The 14,272-nt window shown below is 40.2% G+C and overlaps 1 protein-coding gene across 10 annotated transcripts in view; it reads right to left on the bottom strand.

Moving 5' to 3' along the window:
- The window catches only part of KMT2C (lysine methyltransferase 2C), a 154,363-nt gene that overhangs the window by 66,868 nt on the left and 73,223 nt on the right, over window positions 1-14,272 (bottom strand). For all 10 annotated transcript variants that reach the window (XM_081163407.1, XM_081163406.1, XM_081163411.1 and 7 more), the window contains exons 9-13: window positions 13,218-13,332; window positions 6,273-6,445; window positions 5,313-5,473; window positions 3,215-3,325; window positions 163-875 (exon numbers count right to left, since the gene is read on the bottom strand). In XM_081163407.1, coding sequence (XP_081019533.1) covers window positions 163-875; window positions 3,215-3,325; window positions 5,313-5,473; window positions 6,273-6,445; window positions 13,218-13,332 — 1,273 coding nt within the window. The remainder of the gene's footprint in view (window positions 1-162; window positions 876-3,214; window positions 3,326-5,312; window positions 5,474-6,272; window positions 6,446-13,217; window positions 13,333-14,272) is intronic.

Here is a 14,272-nt window from a genome sequence, read left to right as displayed (position 1 = left end):
GTAAATAAGTGTACTAAGAAGCTAACAACAGACTCTGTAGTCTCAGTTTAAGACAGGAAGGCAAAACAAATACCTCTCTTGATGTCATAGCCAAAGTAATGATTTGGGTAATCAATACAACTAAAATGCTTTTTGTAACTGATTTCAGTAAAACATGCTCACCTGTCTTGACCTTGGTCTCCCAGGAGAAAACTTTCTTTTGGTGATAGCTGGTTTTCCCATTCCAATTTTTGGAGTGAGCGATACGTATGTTGTTGGAAGAGTTATAGAGGATTCTAGTGGTGACATCTGACTACGCATCGTGTCATGAGAAGAGCCTAACTCTAGTGAGGCTGTTGGTGAGGAAGACACACTGGACTTGTTTAATTCAACAGATGATGAAAATAAAGACTGTGTTTCAGCTGGTGACTTTAAAGATTTATCTTCCAATGGTGAACTGTCAGTTGCACAACTTTCATTTGCAGGAAGAGATGACGTTTCATAATTTTCAGGAGTGTCATCTCCTTCTGCAGCTTCTGACACCATCGTTGTTTCTACTTGCTCTTCCTTCTTACAGGAGCTGCTCTCGCTATTAACCAAACTGAAGGTTTCCGATATCTTTGCTACATCCTCAGGTATCTCTGGTGGAAGCTGAGATTCCTCTGTGGACATTTCAAATAGCTCAGTGCTTTCCTGTGATTGTTTTGTTTCCTCAGTTTGCTTGTCTAAGACTTGCTGCATTGTATTTGAAATATTTTCTGTCATTTCTATCTTTTTATCAGCATGATTAAGATCAGATGCAGGAGTCTTTTTAGGAGATGTTTCTATTTCACTTTTACCAAAATGGTCAGGAGCCTCTGTTTCCAGTTCACCATTATTTTCATTTAATGAGAAGCCTGAAATAAATTAGAACATTTCATTTGAGTCTGAAATTAGAGTATCTCTAGTGTAAAAGTGTATTTTAAAAAATATGTGAACATTTGTGAAATATGTGAAAAATATGTGAACAGTTACAAGCGTGTGTGGCCTGTACTGCTAGTCTCACATCTTGAAATTCTGAAGATATTCTATTATCATTCTGTATCATATGATCAAACCATATGGGTTCCATTTAGCAATCATAGCTAATAGCCATCGGCAGAACCAGCTTCCATGGTTTGTCTAGCTCTTCAGCAAATAAAGTATGAAAAAATAGTTCCTGCTCGTTTGTCCTGATTCAACTGTTAATCAATTCAATTAGGTGGCCCATAGTTTGAAACTTAATCCTGAGAACACTTTAGCCTTCCCTTACAGGGAAGATGCACAAAGCCCCCAGTCATGCTGACTGCCCTTTTCTGTTCATTTCCCAGTTCTGCAATTTCCTTCTTTATGTACAGTGACCAAAACTCTACCCCGTGTCAGTGACATAGCAAAGTCAGGTGGTACCCGGTGCAGAAAATTTATTGTCCGTCCCCCCCATTGAAATTACTAAAAGAAGGAAAAATAAGATACTTACAGTTGCAAGTGTTATTTTCTGGTTTATTTACTTAGCATTGTGAGCATAAGAACTTAAAAACTTTTTTCCTAACTTTGTTCTCTGCAAATTTTGAAATCACATCATCAAAATCAATTCCTTTCGCTACTTTGTTTTCAATTGACAAGATGGCTAAGCCAGAGAGCTACACACTGAGTTTTTGTTTTCATTGAACTACCCACCACTAAAATGCAATGAAGTCTAGAATATCTATTATCCAGTACTAATTTCAACATCACTAAATAATCCCCTATCATTTTCGTCACCTTAAACGTCAGAATATCTCCTGCATAGTGAGGTACTGTATATGCACAAGCCACATAATACTCATTCTTCACTTGAAGGAAATCAATGTTTTAGTGTGGCAGCACGTTGGAACTCCCTATCTATGGATATGAGGTGGGTGCCTGCTAAAAAAAAAATTGGTTTAGGCAAGCCTATCCAGAAATGTAGACACTGTCATGTATTTTAATATCGTTTTTAGCTAATCGTTGATTTTAATTTTTTTTAATGTTTTGAATACTTGGTTTTATTCACTGCTAATTTTATTGATCTATTCTTTTTGTAGACTGTTTTAAGGTTTGTTTACAACAAAGTAGTATATAAATGTGAAATAAATAAATACATGCCTTTGGGTCTGCTTAGTTTATCATTATTCCAAACAAAGCATAATTTAGCACATAACAATGCAGATTCATAATGCCTATTTGAACTTGAGGTGTTCTTCGGAGCCCCAGTGAAGTGAAGTGAGGTAGAAACAGAGCCTTTTTGATAGGGGCATCTTGGCTCCAGAACAGGCTCTCCAGAGAAGATCACTTGGCCCCTTCTTTATGTTATTTTTCAAAAGCAAGTTTTTAAAACAAAAACAAGACCCTTTTACACACCCAGGCTTTTAAAATGGAGGTGGTGCAAGGAAATCTATGGCATAACCATTGGCAATAGATGCTTTCTCCTGACTTGCTGGTTTATTACCATTATATATTTCGTTTTTAATATTTTGTTGTAGGCCACCCAGGAAATGTTTATAGATTAATTGCTATATAAATCTCATCAATCATCATCATATGAATGTCATACAGAACTATTAAACTGAATCCATACCCTGATCTCTGGAGCTTATGGTTAAGATTGAAAGATGCAATATTTATTTTTATTTTTTGCTTTAGGCAAAAGCTGCACAAGAGACCCTTATGTTAATTTTTTTTAACCTCTGTGATCCCTAACTTAGTTTCCCCCCTATGACTTTTCCAACTGGCATTTTCTCCATATGCTGACTTTCACCCCCGTCGCATTTGCATAATTTTAAAAAAATTATCTAGCTTCTCCTGCTTTTTTCCACTGCCTTCTAAATTGGCATTCACAAAAATCATTCAATTCTTCCCTACCATTGGGAATGAATAATAGACTTTCCTCATTCTACTGCTCAAGTGAGCAGGATGCATAGAGGCATCCCAGCCTTGGCAAGAAAAGTCCAGTAATCAACTATTAACTCCACTGCTTATTCTATAAATTATTTTGTACTTTTATATTGTGTATTTGTTTTGAAGACCTTAACAATACTTTGTACTGTTCCAATGGCACATCCTCAAAAAAGAAAAAGAAAAAAAGAACATCTTAATTCTCCAAATGCTTTTGTATGTAGATTTTTGAAAATAGATTCCACATACAGTATTTATGTGTATATGGGTGTATTGTGTCACATCAAAAGAAAAATGCTCTTACCATCTGTGCCACACTTAACCGTTGATTCTTGAGCAAGGCTGATATCCATTACTAGTTGGTCCTTGTTGGCTACATCTCCTCCTTCTTCTGTTTCCATTTCATCTGCACAAACTTAAGCAGCAAACACTTTTAAAAATCTCCATGCGGCATTTATTGTATTACTCACCATCATTAACTTATCTTGGAGCTTGACCTTTTTGCTTCCACAAAATAATATTTTAACAGTGAGCACACACAGTTAATGGTTTACTATGCACAAGCTAATGCACCCACATTACTCTTCAACACCAGCACTGGGGAGAAACAAGCCATAATCCCTGGTTTAGCAGTACATGCTTCGATCAAACCATGATCTGTAGCCAAAATTTGTTCTTTCTTTTACTAATCATGGTTTGTTTCGACAAAACAAGCCATAATCCTTGGTTCAGGCATAATGCTATGCCAAAATTTGTGGTATGTTTCATCCCAGTAGTAGATGGGAAGAGTGAAGCAAGCGGGATAAATTCACACACAGTAAACCGTTAACTATGGTTTACTGTTATGCCTGAATACTGTCAGCATGATCTGAATGAGTTAGATGATAAGTACAAAATTTGGGTATTAGAGAATATCTTATTCATAAGTTATGGGAATGAGTTTCATAATCAACTAGGATACCATATGCACTTAGGTCAGGATAAATAATAATAATAATAATAATTTATTATTTGTACCCCGCCCATCTGGCTGGGTTTCCCCAGCCACTCTGGGCGGCTTCCACAGAAACCAAAAAACACTAAAATATCATACATTAAAAGCTTCCCTGAATAGGGCCGCCTTAAGATGTCTTCTGAATGTCAGGTAGTTGTCCATCACCATGACATCCAATGGGAGGGCATTCCACAGGGCGGGCGCCACCACCGAAAAGGCCCTCTGCCTGGTTCCCTGTAGCTTCGCTTCTCGTAATGAGGGAACCGCCAGAAGGCCCTCGGCGCTGGACCTCAGTGTCCTAAAGCTTGTACTGCTTTAAATTTGGCAGAATTGTAGCACAAGTATTAACATTCTTGTACAAATTAACACTGCCATTTAAGACTGATCCTGGAAATAGCTTGAACCTCAGTGACTTCCACAGACTTTATCAAAGTGTAAAAAAGGAAACTTTTATTCTATGTCCATGATTCAATGAAAACAAAGAAGAAATGCTGAACTTGGATTGTAAAACTTGTAAAAGCTGTGAAATCCCAACATTTCAAATTAATAACCTATCTTTTGGTCACAAACTCTCTGTAGTATATCCTAACCTGAAATCTACTTTTAAAAAGCCAGAACAGTAACATGCTTTCATACTAGTAAAACTCATTAAAATGCACAAAAGCAAGCAGGAGCATAGAGACGACCTCTACAAGAATATTAAACTCTTAGCTCCTAAAAAGGAGATCCACAGAGAATATTACTGTTAAAAGGCATATGAATATGTCTTTTTATGTGAAAAAGCCTAGCAAAGTTCAAAATGGCAGAACAATTTGGAGTGCTGCTGAATTCAGTAACTAATCTGTTCGTCTTGGAGACTGACATCATTAAAGTGAAAACTTCAGTGTGAGGAAATGATCATTTACATTGGTTTCAAATCTGAAATTATTGTACAAAAGTAATCTCTTGGGAGTATGGAATGAAACAACCCATCTCCTATAATAGCTTCATATTTTTCTTTGTTGTTAAAATGGCATTGCCACTTGCTGTGAGACAGGAATATATTCCACAATTTTTCTTCAAGTACAAACCATGGCAAAACCTATTCAATAAAATAGTCTTCTGCTTGGCAGCATGTTCCCCTTTTTAAAAAAGCTGAGAATGGTGCTATAAAATTTGATATTCAATTTCTGGAAGATGTTTTAGTGTTAAAGGTTTTCTGGCTTTGTCCTGAGAGCCTTTGGAGCTGGAATCTCAATGACGTACAGTAGTGTGAAGATTTTTAAAAGATTATTGTATCCCCCACCCCCAGTGCTTTTTGGCTGCAATGTTGGCAGCCATAATATTATATAGGAAGTGCTCCCCAAATATCAAATGAAAGACAAGCAGTGGGCATGGAAAATATGAAAGGAGAAAGAGAGTCTTTTACCTGTACCAGATTCAGGAAGAAGTTGGGCAGTATCCATCACATCACATGCCTGTGCATGTTCCTCTTCTGCTTCTAAGTATTTGCAAAGACTGCAGGTGTATTCTTTTAAGTGAGTATCCAGTTCGTTATCGGGAAATTTGTCACATTCTATGTGAATCCACCTAAGGGAATCATTAGTCAAAAATTCACATTAATTAATTTATTTAAAAGTTCCCACTAAAATCCTATCTTCATTGTATTTTATTTTTTTAAAACCCCTCTATTTTCTGGATTTTGGGGCAGCTCACATCAAACCAATACCTAAAAGGGATTCATAAAAGCATCTGAATCCACTTTACTTGCAGAACTGATCTAATGTGCTACATTCACTAATGAGTACCATATTTTTTGCTCTATAAGACTCACTTTTTCCCTCCTAAAAAGTAAGGGGAAATGTGTGTGCGTCTTATGGAGCGAATGCAGGCTGCGCGGCTATCCCAGAAGCCAGAACAGCAAGAGGGATTGCTGCTTTCACTGCGCAGCGATCCCTCTTGCTGTTCTGGCTTCTGAGATTCAGAATATTATTTTTCTTGTTTTCCTCCTCCAAAAACTAGGTGCGTCTTGTGGTCTGGTGCGTCTTATAGAGCGAAAAATACGGTAATTGTTTAGTGTATATATACATAACTACAATAACCCTACAAGACTTAGTTCCAGATCTATTTAAAACTTGAAGAAGCCAACCATACACTGAACAGTTAACCCCATATGGGGACAGAATTTATCAGAAGATTCTGAGAATCTTGTGGCAAGTCTCATGATGGATGAACAGTAGTTGATACGCATATTATATTGCAGAAAATGAAGCGTCTTCAATAGATCAAAGCTGGATGCAACATGGGGCCACTTTAACAAAAAGGTCTGAGAGTCATTAAGAAGTAGCAGAGTTATCCAATTGTTTAAAATGATAGTTAGGTTTCCTACCTTTTGCACATATGACAACGCAACTTGTCTTTTTGCAAGTCTGGATTGGAGGATTTTTCACAGAAAGGACAAGGCAAATTGTCTTGCTGACGGTAACAACTATCACACATAAGACAGTTGTGATGCCACTGACTACTGGTCCGTGTGCCACATTCTGCACATACCCTGCAGTTCTGAAAATATGAGAAAAGTAAGTCTTTCCTGTTTACGATACTATGCTATTGCATCAAAAACAACCACTGGCAAACATGTTCTACATTGACAGAAAGAGGAACTTTAATTTTATTTATTTGGAAGTTTAACGAGCAAAACTAGTAGTCCATAATCTATTCAAAACACAGCCTAAGGGTAAATTTTCACACTGCACTTCCACTAGACAAGAAAGTCTTTGACAATGACGTCTTTTACGGGACATAGTTCTCTTGCCAGTAGAAACTTAAGTCTCCATGCAGACACTTTGAGGGACAGGCCTTTGAGATCTAACCTTTGAGGGACAGAAAATAAAATGAAAAGCATCCTTTCTTCCTCCTGAAAATTGAATTATATACTAACTCTTGGCAATGTAAATATAATCTGAATAAATATCTGCTCCTCTTTTGCACGTTGGGACTTCTTTTTCCTTGTAAATGTCAATTTCAAAGGGGTGATAAACTGATCTCATGATTTCTAAATCTGTACTAAACAGTTAGTAAATTAAGTATGTGAGATAAGAAAGAATATTGTGTCATATACTTAGTTTATGTGGGAGGAACCACAGCTCAGTGGCAGAGCATCTCCTTTCTATGACAAGGGTAACAGTTTAACCCCCTGTATCTCCAGGAAGAGCTGAAAGACAATCTTGTCTGAAATCCTGAGGAGCTGTTGCCAGTCATTGTTAAAGAATACTGAACTAGACAGAGCAGTGGTGTGACTCAGTTTCCTATATTCCAAGTACTACTACTATCCATGGCAACTGAGAAAGAGCTGAGGTCCTGCTGGATTCCCATCTCTCAGCTGTCCCAAACCAACATGGTCAACAGTCAGGGTTATGAGAACTGTAGCCTAACAACGTTTGAAGAGCCACAGGTTAGCTACCCTGATTTAAATTAATCCACCCTGACATAATTGCCTGGTTGCTACTGCCTCTTAACATGACAATATGCTTATGCTAGGAGAGCAAAAGGGGAACAAGTTCAGCTTCTCTTCTTGTCCTTCCCTCTCCTCACTGTACTACATTTTATAACACATACCTCATTAATACTTCCACAGCCACAGATAGAACCAACAATCCTCCAATTAACCCAGGAGGGAGAGGTGGATTGACAGTTAATGAAACACCATGGGACTGTCCCCCCCGCTTGGGGTGCGGTTGGTTGGGTTTTATCTTCTAGGGATACTTACCCTATCAGACCTCCACCTCTTTCCCATACCATTTTGACCCAGGAGTCCTGGCCCAAGGATGACTTGTTATTGAGGGGATGTTACCCATCTATTGGGGAGGCTAGTATGGGATCTAGGATTTCCACAATTGAAGGGCTAGGGAGGAATGGCGGTAGGGCTAGATATCTCTATCGGCGAAGGGTTTCGAGATGCAGTGATCCTCGAACCCCTTCCAATCTACGCCCCATCCCAAAGGATGAGGGTAGGGAAAACAAGGATTACACACCTCCGTCATTGGTGCTGTGCAATGCCAGATCCATAGGCAACAAAACTGCCACCATGCGTGACTTTTTTGTCTCGCAGGGGATTGACCTGGCTTGCGTGACGGAGACCTGGGTACGGGAAGGCGAAGTAGTCTCCCTACATGAGATAACACCCCCAGGTTTCTCTGTCCTCCATCAATCGCGGACTGTAGGTCGGGGGGGAGGAGTAGCACTATTATTCCGGGAGGATTGCTCTTTCAGAGCTCTGCCATCACCGGCGATCTCTGGCATTGAATGTGTTGGTCTCGTGTGGGGCACCAAGGAGAGCTTGGCTGTCTGGCTGGTGTACCGACCACCCAGCACATCTGCAGCCACCCTGTCAGATCTGCTGGAGGTGGTGGCGGGCTGGGCCTTGGAGTTCCCAAACCTACTGGTTTTGGGAGACTTCAACGTCCATGCCGATGCCGCTCCCTCCTCACAGGCTCTAGACCTAGTGACTTCCATGGCAACACTAGGGCTCTCCCAGTTTGTTTTGGGCCCCACTCATCAAGCAGGCCACACGTTGGATCTGATCTTTGGGGCTGGCATAGATGTGATCATGCTCCCTGCTGTGAAAGTGCCATGGTCTGATCACTACGCTTTAAAAGCCAAGATTGACTTCCCGCTCCTCCCCGGCTCGGGTGGCGAACCTATTTGGGCTCGTCCGCGAAAACTGATGGATCCTGATAGATTCCGACAAGCCTTGCGGAACCCTGCTCCTCCTGGCGACTCATTAGATGACCTTGTTGAGGACTGGAATAACCGGCTCTTGACAGCCATTGATGAGATCGCGCCTAAGCGCCCTCTGCGACCCCGTCGAAACCGGGCCCCTTGGTTTACTGAGGAGCTCCGGAAAATGAAGCGGGATCTCAGACGGCTAGAGCGAGTATGGCGACGGACTCGTGACGGAGCCTCAAGAACATCTTATAGGACGCTTATGAAAGCCTATGAGATGGCTATGAAAGCTGCTAAGAAATCTTACTTTGCAGCTTCCATTGCATCCGCTAGCTCTCGCCCGGCACAACTTTTTAGAATAATTAGGTCAATAACGTCCTTAGGAGGACAACCAAATTTAAGCACAAATTCGACCCACAGCTGTGAGGCATTCGCGAGCTTTTTTGCGGAGAAAGTCCTGTTGCTCCGCCGTGACCTCCCTGCCAATTTAGACACAGTGACTGAACTGGAGGCCCCTCGACTGACTTCAGGTCCAGTGTTGGACCATTTCGATCGGATACTCCCTACTGATGTGGATAGATACCTCCAAGTTGGTAGGCCCACCACCTGCCTCCTTGATCCGTGCCCGTCTTGGCTGATTAGGGAGTGTCCAGATGTTGCGCGGACCCCCCTGGTTGAAATTATCAATTTGTCCCTTGACACGGGGACATTCCCAGGGGAACTGAAGGAAGCAGTGGTGCGTCCACTCTTAAAGAAAACTTCATTAGATCCCTTAGACCTATCCAATTACCGCCCAGTTTCAAATCTTCCATACCTGGGTAAGGTAATTGAGAGAGCGGTTGCTGAACAGCTTGGTAGGTTTCTGGAGGAAACATCGGCATTAGATCCATTTCAGTCCGGTTTCCGTCCTGGTTTTGGGACGGAGACGGCTCTGGTTGCCCTAACAGATGATATTCGTAGACAACTGGATCGAGGCGGGTCAGGACTGCTGATCCTTTTAGATTTGTCAGCAGCCTTTGACATGGTCGATCATGATCTTCTGGACCATCGCCTTGCAGACGTGGGGATACAGGGCATAGCCCGTAACTGGTTGTGCTCTTTTATCTCTGGTCGGGGACAGAGGGTGGCACTAGGGAGGGAAATGTCGTCACGCCACTCCTTGGTGTGTGGAGTGCCGCAGGGCGCAATTCTCTCCCCAATGCTTTTTAACATCTTTATGCGCCCTCTTGCCCAGATTATCCGGAGCTTTGGGCTGGGCTGTCATCAATATGCTGATGACACTCAGCTCTATCTACTGATGGATGGCCACACCAACTCGGCCCCTTACACACTGACCAGATGCTTGGAAGCTGTGGCTGGATGGTTTCGTGGGAGCCGATTGAAACTAAATCCTTCGAAGACAGAGGTCCTATGGCTAGGTCGGGATAGCATGGGGATGAGGGACCAACTCCCTTCTCTTGCGGGGGCCCAATTAGTGCCATTGCCTTCCGTTAAGAGTTTGGGTGTAATCCTTGACGCCTCCCTTTCCATGGAGGCGCAAGTCACAGCAACAGCCAAGGCGACATTTTTCCACCTTCGCCGCATCAAGCAGTTGGTCCCTTACCTTTCCCGCCCCGACCTGGCCACAGTGATCCATGCAACAGTCATCTCCAGGCTTGACTACTGTAACTCGCTCTACGCGGGGCTGCCCTTGAAGCTGTCCCAGAAACTCCAGCGGGTACAGAATGCTGCAGCGAGGCTCCTCACAGGGTCTCTACCATGGGAGCATATTCATCCAGTGCTTTTCAAGCTGCACTGGCTCCCGGTGGAGTACAGGGTCAGATTTAAGGTGCTGCTTTTGACCTTTAAAGCCCTTCACGGCCTAGGACCCTCGTACCTACGGGACCGCCTCGCCTGGTATGCCCCACGGAGAGCCTCAAGGTCCATAAATAACAACACCCTAGTGGTCCCAGGCCCTAAGGAAGTTAGATTGGCTTCAACCAGAGCCAGGGCCTTTTCAGCACTGGCCCCAACTTGGTGGAACGCTCTGTCTCATGAGACCAGGGCCCTGCAGGATCTGATCTCTTTCCGCAGGGCCTGTAAGACAGAGTTGTTCCGCCTGGCCTTTGGATTGGAGCCAATTTGATTCCCTCCGCCCCCTTTTTCTTTTTTCTTTTCCTTCTCCTACAATGAGGCTCCGTTTTAATATTTTAATGTTCCATTATTTTAATGTTGTATTTTATTTTTGTTTTTAAGTTGTAATCACTCATCTTGTTTTTATTATTGCTTGTAAGCCGCTCTGAGCCCGGCCTTGGCTGGGGAGGGCGGGGTATAAATAAAAATTTATTATTATTATTATTATTATTATTATTACATTGCATATGAATCAAGCCTCTTGTTTTCATCCTTAGAAGGTTCTCCTTTACAAAAGTAAAGAAGATCCTACGCTGAAGATGTAAATTTATTTTAAAAGCATTATGCAATTGTAAATGTATCCTCTCAAAGTAAACCAGTTTGGAAATGTAGTAAGTACCGTATATTTTTATTGACAGTTAAGTATAGCTACCTACTAATTATTATTATTTAAATAGGAATTTAGTTATTACAAGCTATGAGACTCCAGGAATCTGGCAGGCAGAAATTCTATATAACATCACAAGCATCTGGCTGGAGCGCAATAAATTCCCCATCCAGAAGGCAATAAAAATTACAGAATATTTGGGAAGGAAATAACTAATGCATCTCAAAGAAATGGCTTTTATATGAAAACAAGAAACATTTTTTAAAATAAAGCTTACATCTGTTAGTGCAACCAACAGCCTTAAGTATCAGTCTACTTTAACTAGCCATAGGTGTTAAATCTCAGAAAATGCACATTGTTTAAGTTTTGTAATTATATGTTCCTATATTGACAAAAGTCTAGTTTGGATTGTTCATTTTGATCTATTTATATTCCTACACTTTTTTTTAAACCTCTTTCTTTAAAAACATTTTAAAATACATCAAAGGGGGTCACAGACAGCAGTAACAATAAAATACTCCACCAAAACATATTTATGAAAGGTTTGACAATTATTTATATTATTGAATATTATTGAGTCCATACTGTTAATATATTATTAAAACATCTCCTTGTACAATTCTCCATAAGTTTTTGGTGGGTTCCTTTTCATCCTGTTTATTAATAAAATCAAGAAAAGCAGACCAAGCCGCATAAAATTAATCAATTTCCTTTGTTCTCTTTTTGCCCAAACTTGTCTAGTTGTTTTTTCCACCAATATAACAATTGTTCATACTTTGTTATACCATGCTTCTAATGACCAAACTTTAGAATTCTTCCAGCATTACATAACTATTATTAACAACTTATTAACTAATAAATGTGATGCTAGAAACAAACAAAATAAACATTTTCTTATATGCTATTTTGACATTTTGGCCACTGAAGAGTGACGCCTTTGGATCCATCTGCATTTCCTACTTTACTGTAAGACTACATTCAATATACCTTCCAAAAGCCATGCACATATTGGTACACCCAACAATGTGGAAATATGTTCCCCATGCTTCCCATCCCATAAATCAGGTGATGTAGAACCATAAATATGACTAAGGGTAGTTGGAGTCATATACCAGCAGAGAAAAACTTTCAGAGGATTTTCCTGTATTTTTGCGAAGATTGAATATAATGGCTTTCCAAGCCAATTAATATTTCAATCCTCTATTATTTCTTTAAAATATCATCCTCATGTTTCATTTAAACTTTGGATTGATCCAATTTGTCTCAACTATCAAAATTTTGTAAAAAAATAAATAAAAATTCTATCCCTTTTATTATGGAATCAGTCACAAGAATGAACAACTCAACTCTTGATATCTTGATTTCAGTTATAGAAAAGAACTTGGGTGTTATTAGAACCAGGTTATTGATACCATGCCCAACTCTTCTTTCAGCTGAAGACTTGATTTGGGAGTCACTACTGCAAACAGATCACATATGGGAACTATATCAATTTTTCCACTGGTTAAAATATTGAATTTTGTCCCTATTGACAAACCATAGGTGTATTAAAAAGGTAGTAAGCAGAGAGAGACTTGGAGAGCGTTTACTCTGCCATTTCCTCCACACTATAGCTTCTTGATACTTTTAATTGGTATAAAAGGTAAACCTTGAACCCTATACTTGGTCAACCCCTTTGTTTCAATATTAATCCACTGATTTTCCGCTTTACTATGAAGTAATTTAAGAATATGTCTCAGCTGAAAAGCCCCATAATAGTTGTATATTTGGCATACTTATCCCTCTTTTTTGCACAGGTAGGGAGCCGTGTTGGTCTGCCATAGTCGAAACAAAATAAAAAAATTCCTTCCAGTAGCACCTTAGAGACCAATTAAGTTAGTTACTGGTATGAGCTTTCGTGTGCATGCACACTTCTTCAGATACCTCTTTTTTGCACTTATTTCAAAAAATTGTGATTGGCAGAAGTAAAGGTCACTTGAAAATCAACATGAGATTAACCAGAGATTCTGTGTGTTGCTATTCATTAGCTGAAGTGAGTTCAGCGGGCCAAAAGAACATAAAAGCAGGCTTCTTATGTAATCAACTTCCAATTTCAAAATGTAAACTCACTTTGCATTTCCAGCCATTTGTTGGTACAGAGTCCATAACTGGTTGTAAACAAAAAGTATGATACCCTTTGTCACATGTATCACACACAAGCATCTTGTTGTCTTCTCCAGAATGCCTAGGAAAGAGGTTAGAAGGTTAAGCTTGCTGGATAGGAAGGAAAATACTTAAAAAAAACAAAATAGCACTTTGCAGCAAGGTAGCTAAGCACTAAACAGTAAAGCACCAACTATAAAATAAGTTAGATGATCCAATGCTGAAGCCTGAAGTCACATCTAATAATATAGAGCCAATACTTCAGTTTCATTACTTGTCTCTATTAAATATCATGCTACTCCACCAGTGCAACACTTCAAATCATAATTATACACTCACAAATATTAATAACAAATAGTAGAAAGGGAGAATTAAAAAGTCTAACAACTCTTAATTGTTATGGAAGTAATGAAATACCAATCAAAGCCTTGCCATATATGCTAAAGTTGATGCAGATAATGTGAGAAGTGAATGATACAGGGGAAGTGAGTAGGTGGGAGGGGTCTTTTCTTTGCAATAGTTTCAATACCCTCCTTGAAACCAACTCAACTAGGGCTCTGTTGTGCTGTGCTTTGGGCCAGTAAACAAACAGAATCCACAATCCATTGTGGGCCTCCAGCACCAAGAGCAAATATTCCTAATGGAAAGTTTTCTTCACTCAAGAGTGAAGAAGCCATATCCAACATTTTGGTAAGTAAATCATGTTTGGTTATGGAAATCAGGGACCATTCCCATAAACCTGTCCAAGTGCTTATCTTCAAGTTCCACAGATGAAGAAAAGGAGGAGGTCACAGCCTTTAGTTAAATTCTCTTACACCTTTTATAATCATGGTCAATACACCTCTCACCTCTCAATTTCTGCCTCAGAGAGCACCCTCTCCCATTTTAAATACAATTTTATGGGGATTTCCTCTTCCAACTACCAAAGCACCTTGTCTCCATTATCAGGCTCTGGTGATTGCAGAACTGTCACAGGACATGATCGGGTTTCACAACTCACTGCAGTTCTAAACACAATAAAA

Source organism: Podarcis bocagei (assembly GCF_964188305.1).
Source record: "Podarcis bocagei genome assembly, chromosome: 12".
Lineage (NCBI taxonomy): Eukaryota > Metazoa > Chordata > Lepidosauria > Squamata > Lacertidae > Podarcis > Podarcis bocagei.
The sequence above is the reverse complement of the archived record's forward strand: the minus strand, read 5'-3'. Positions and strand labels throughout refer to the sequence as shown.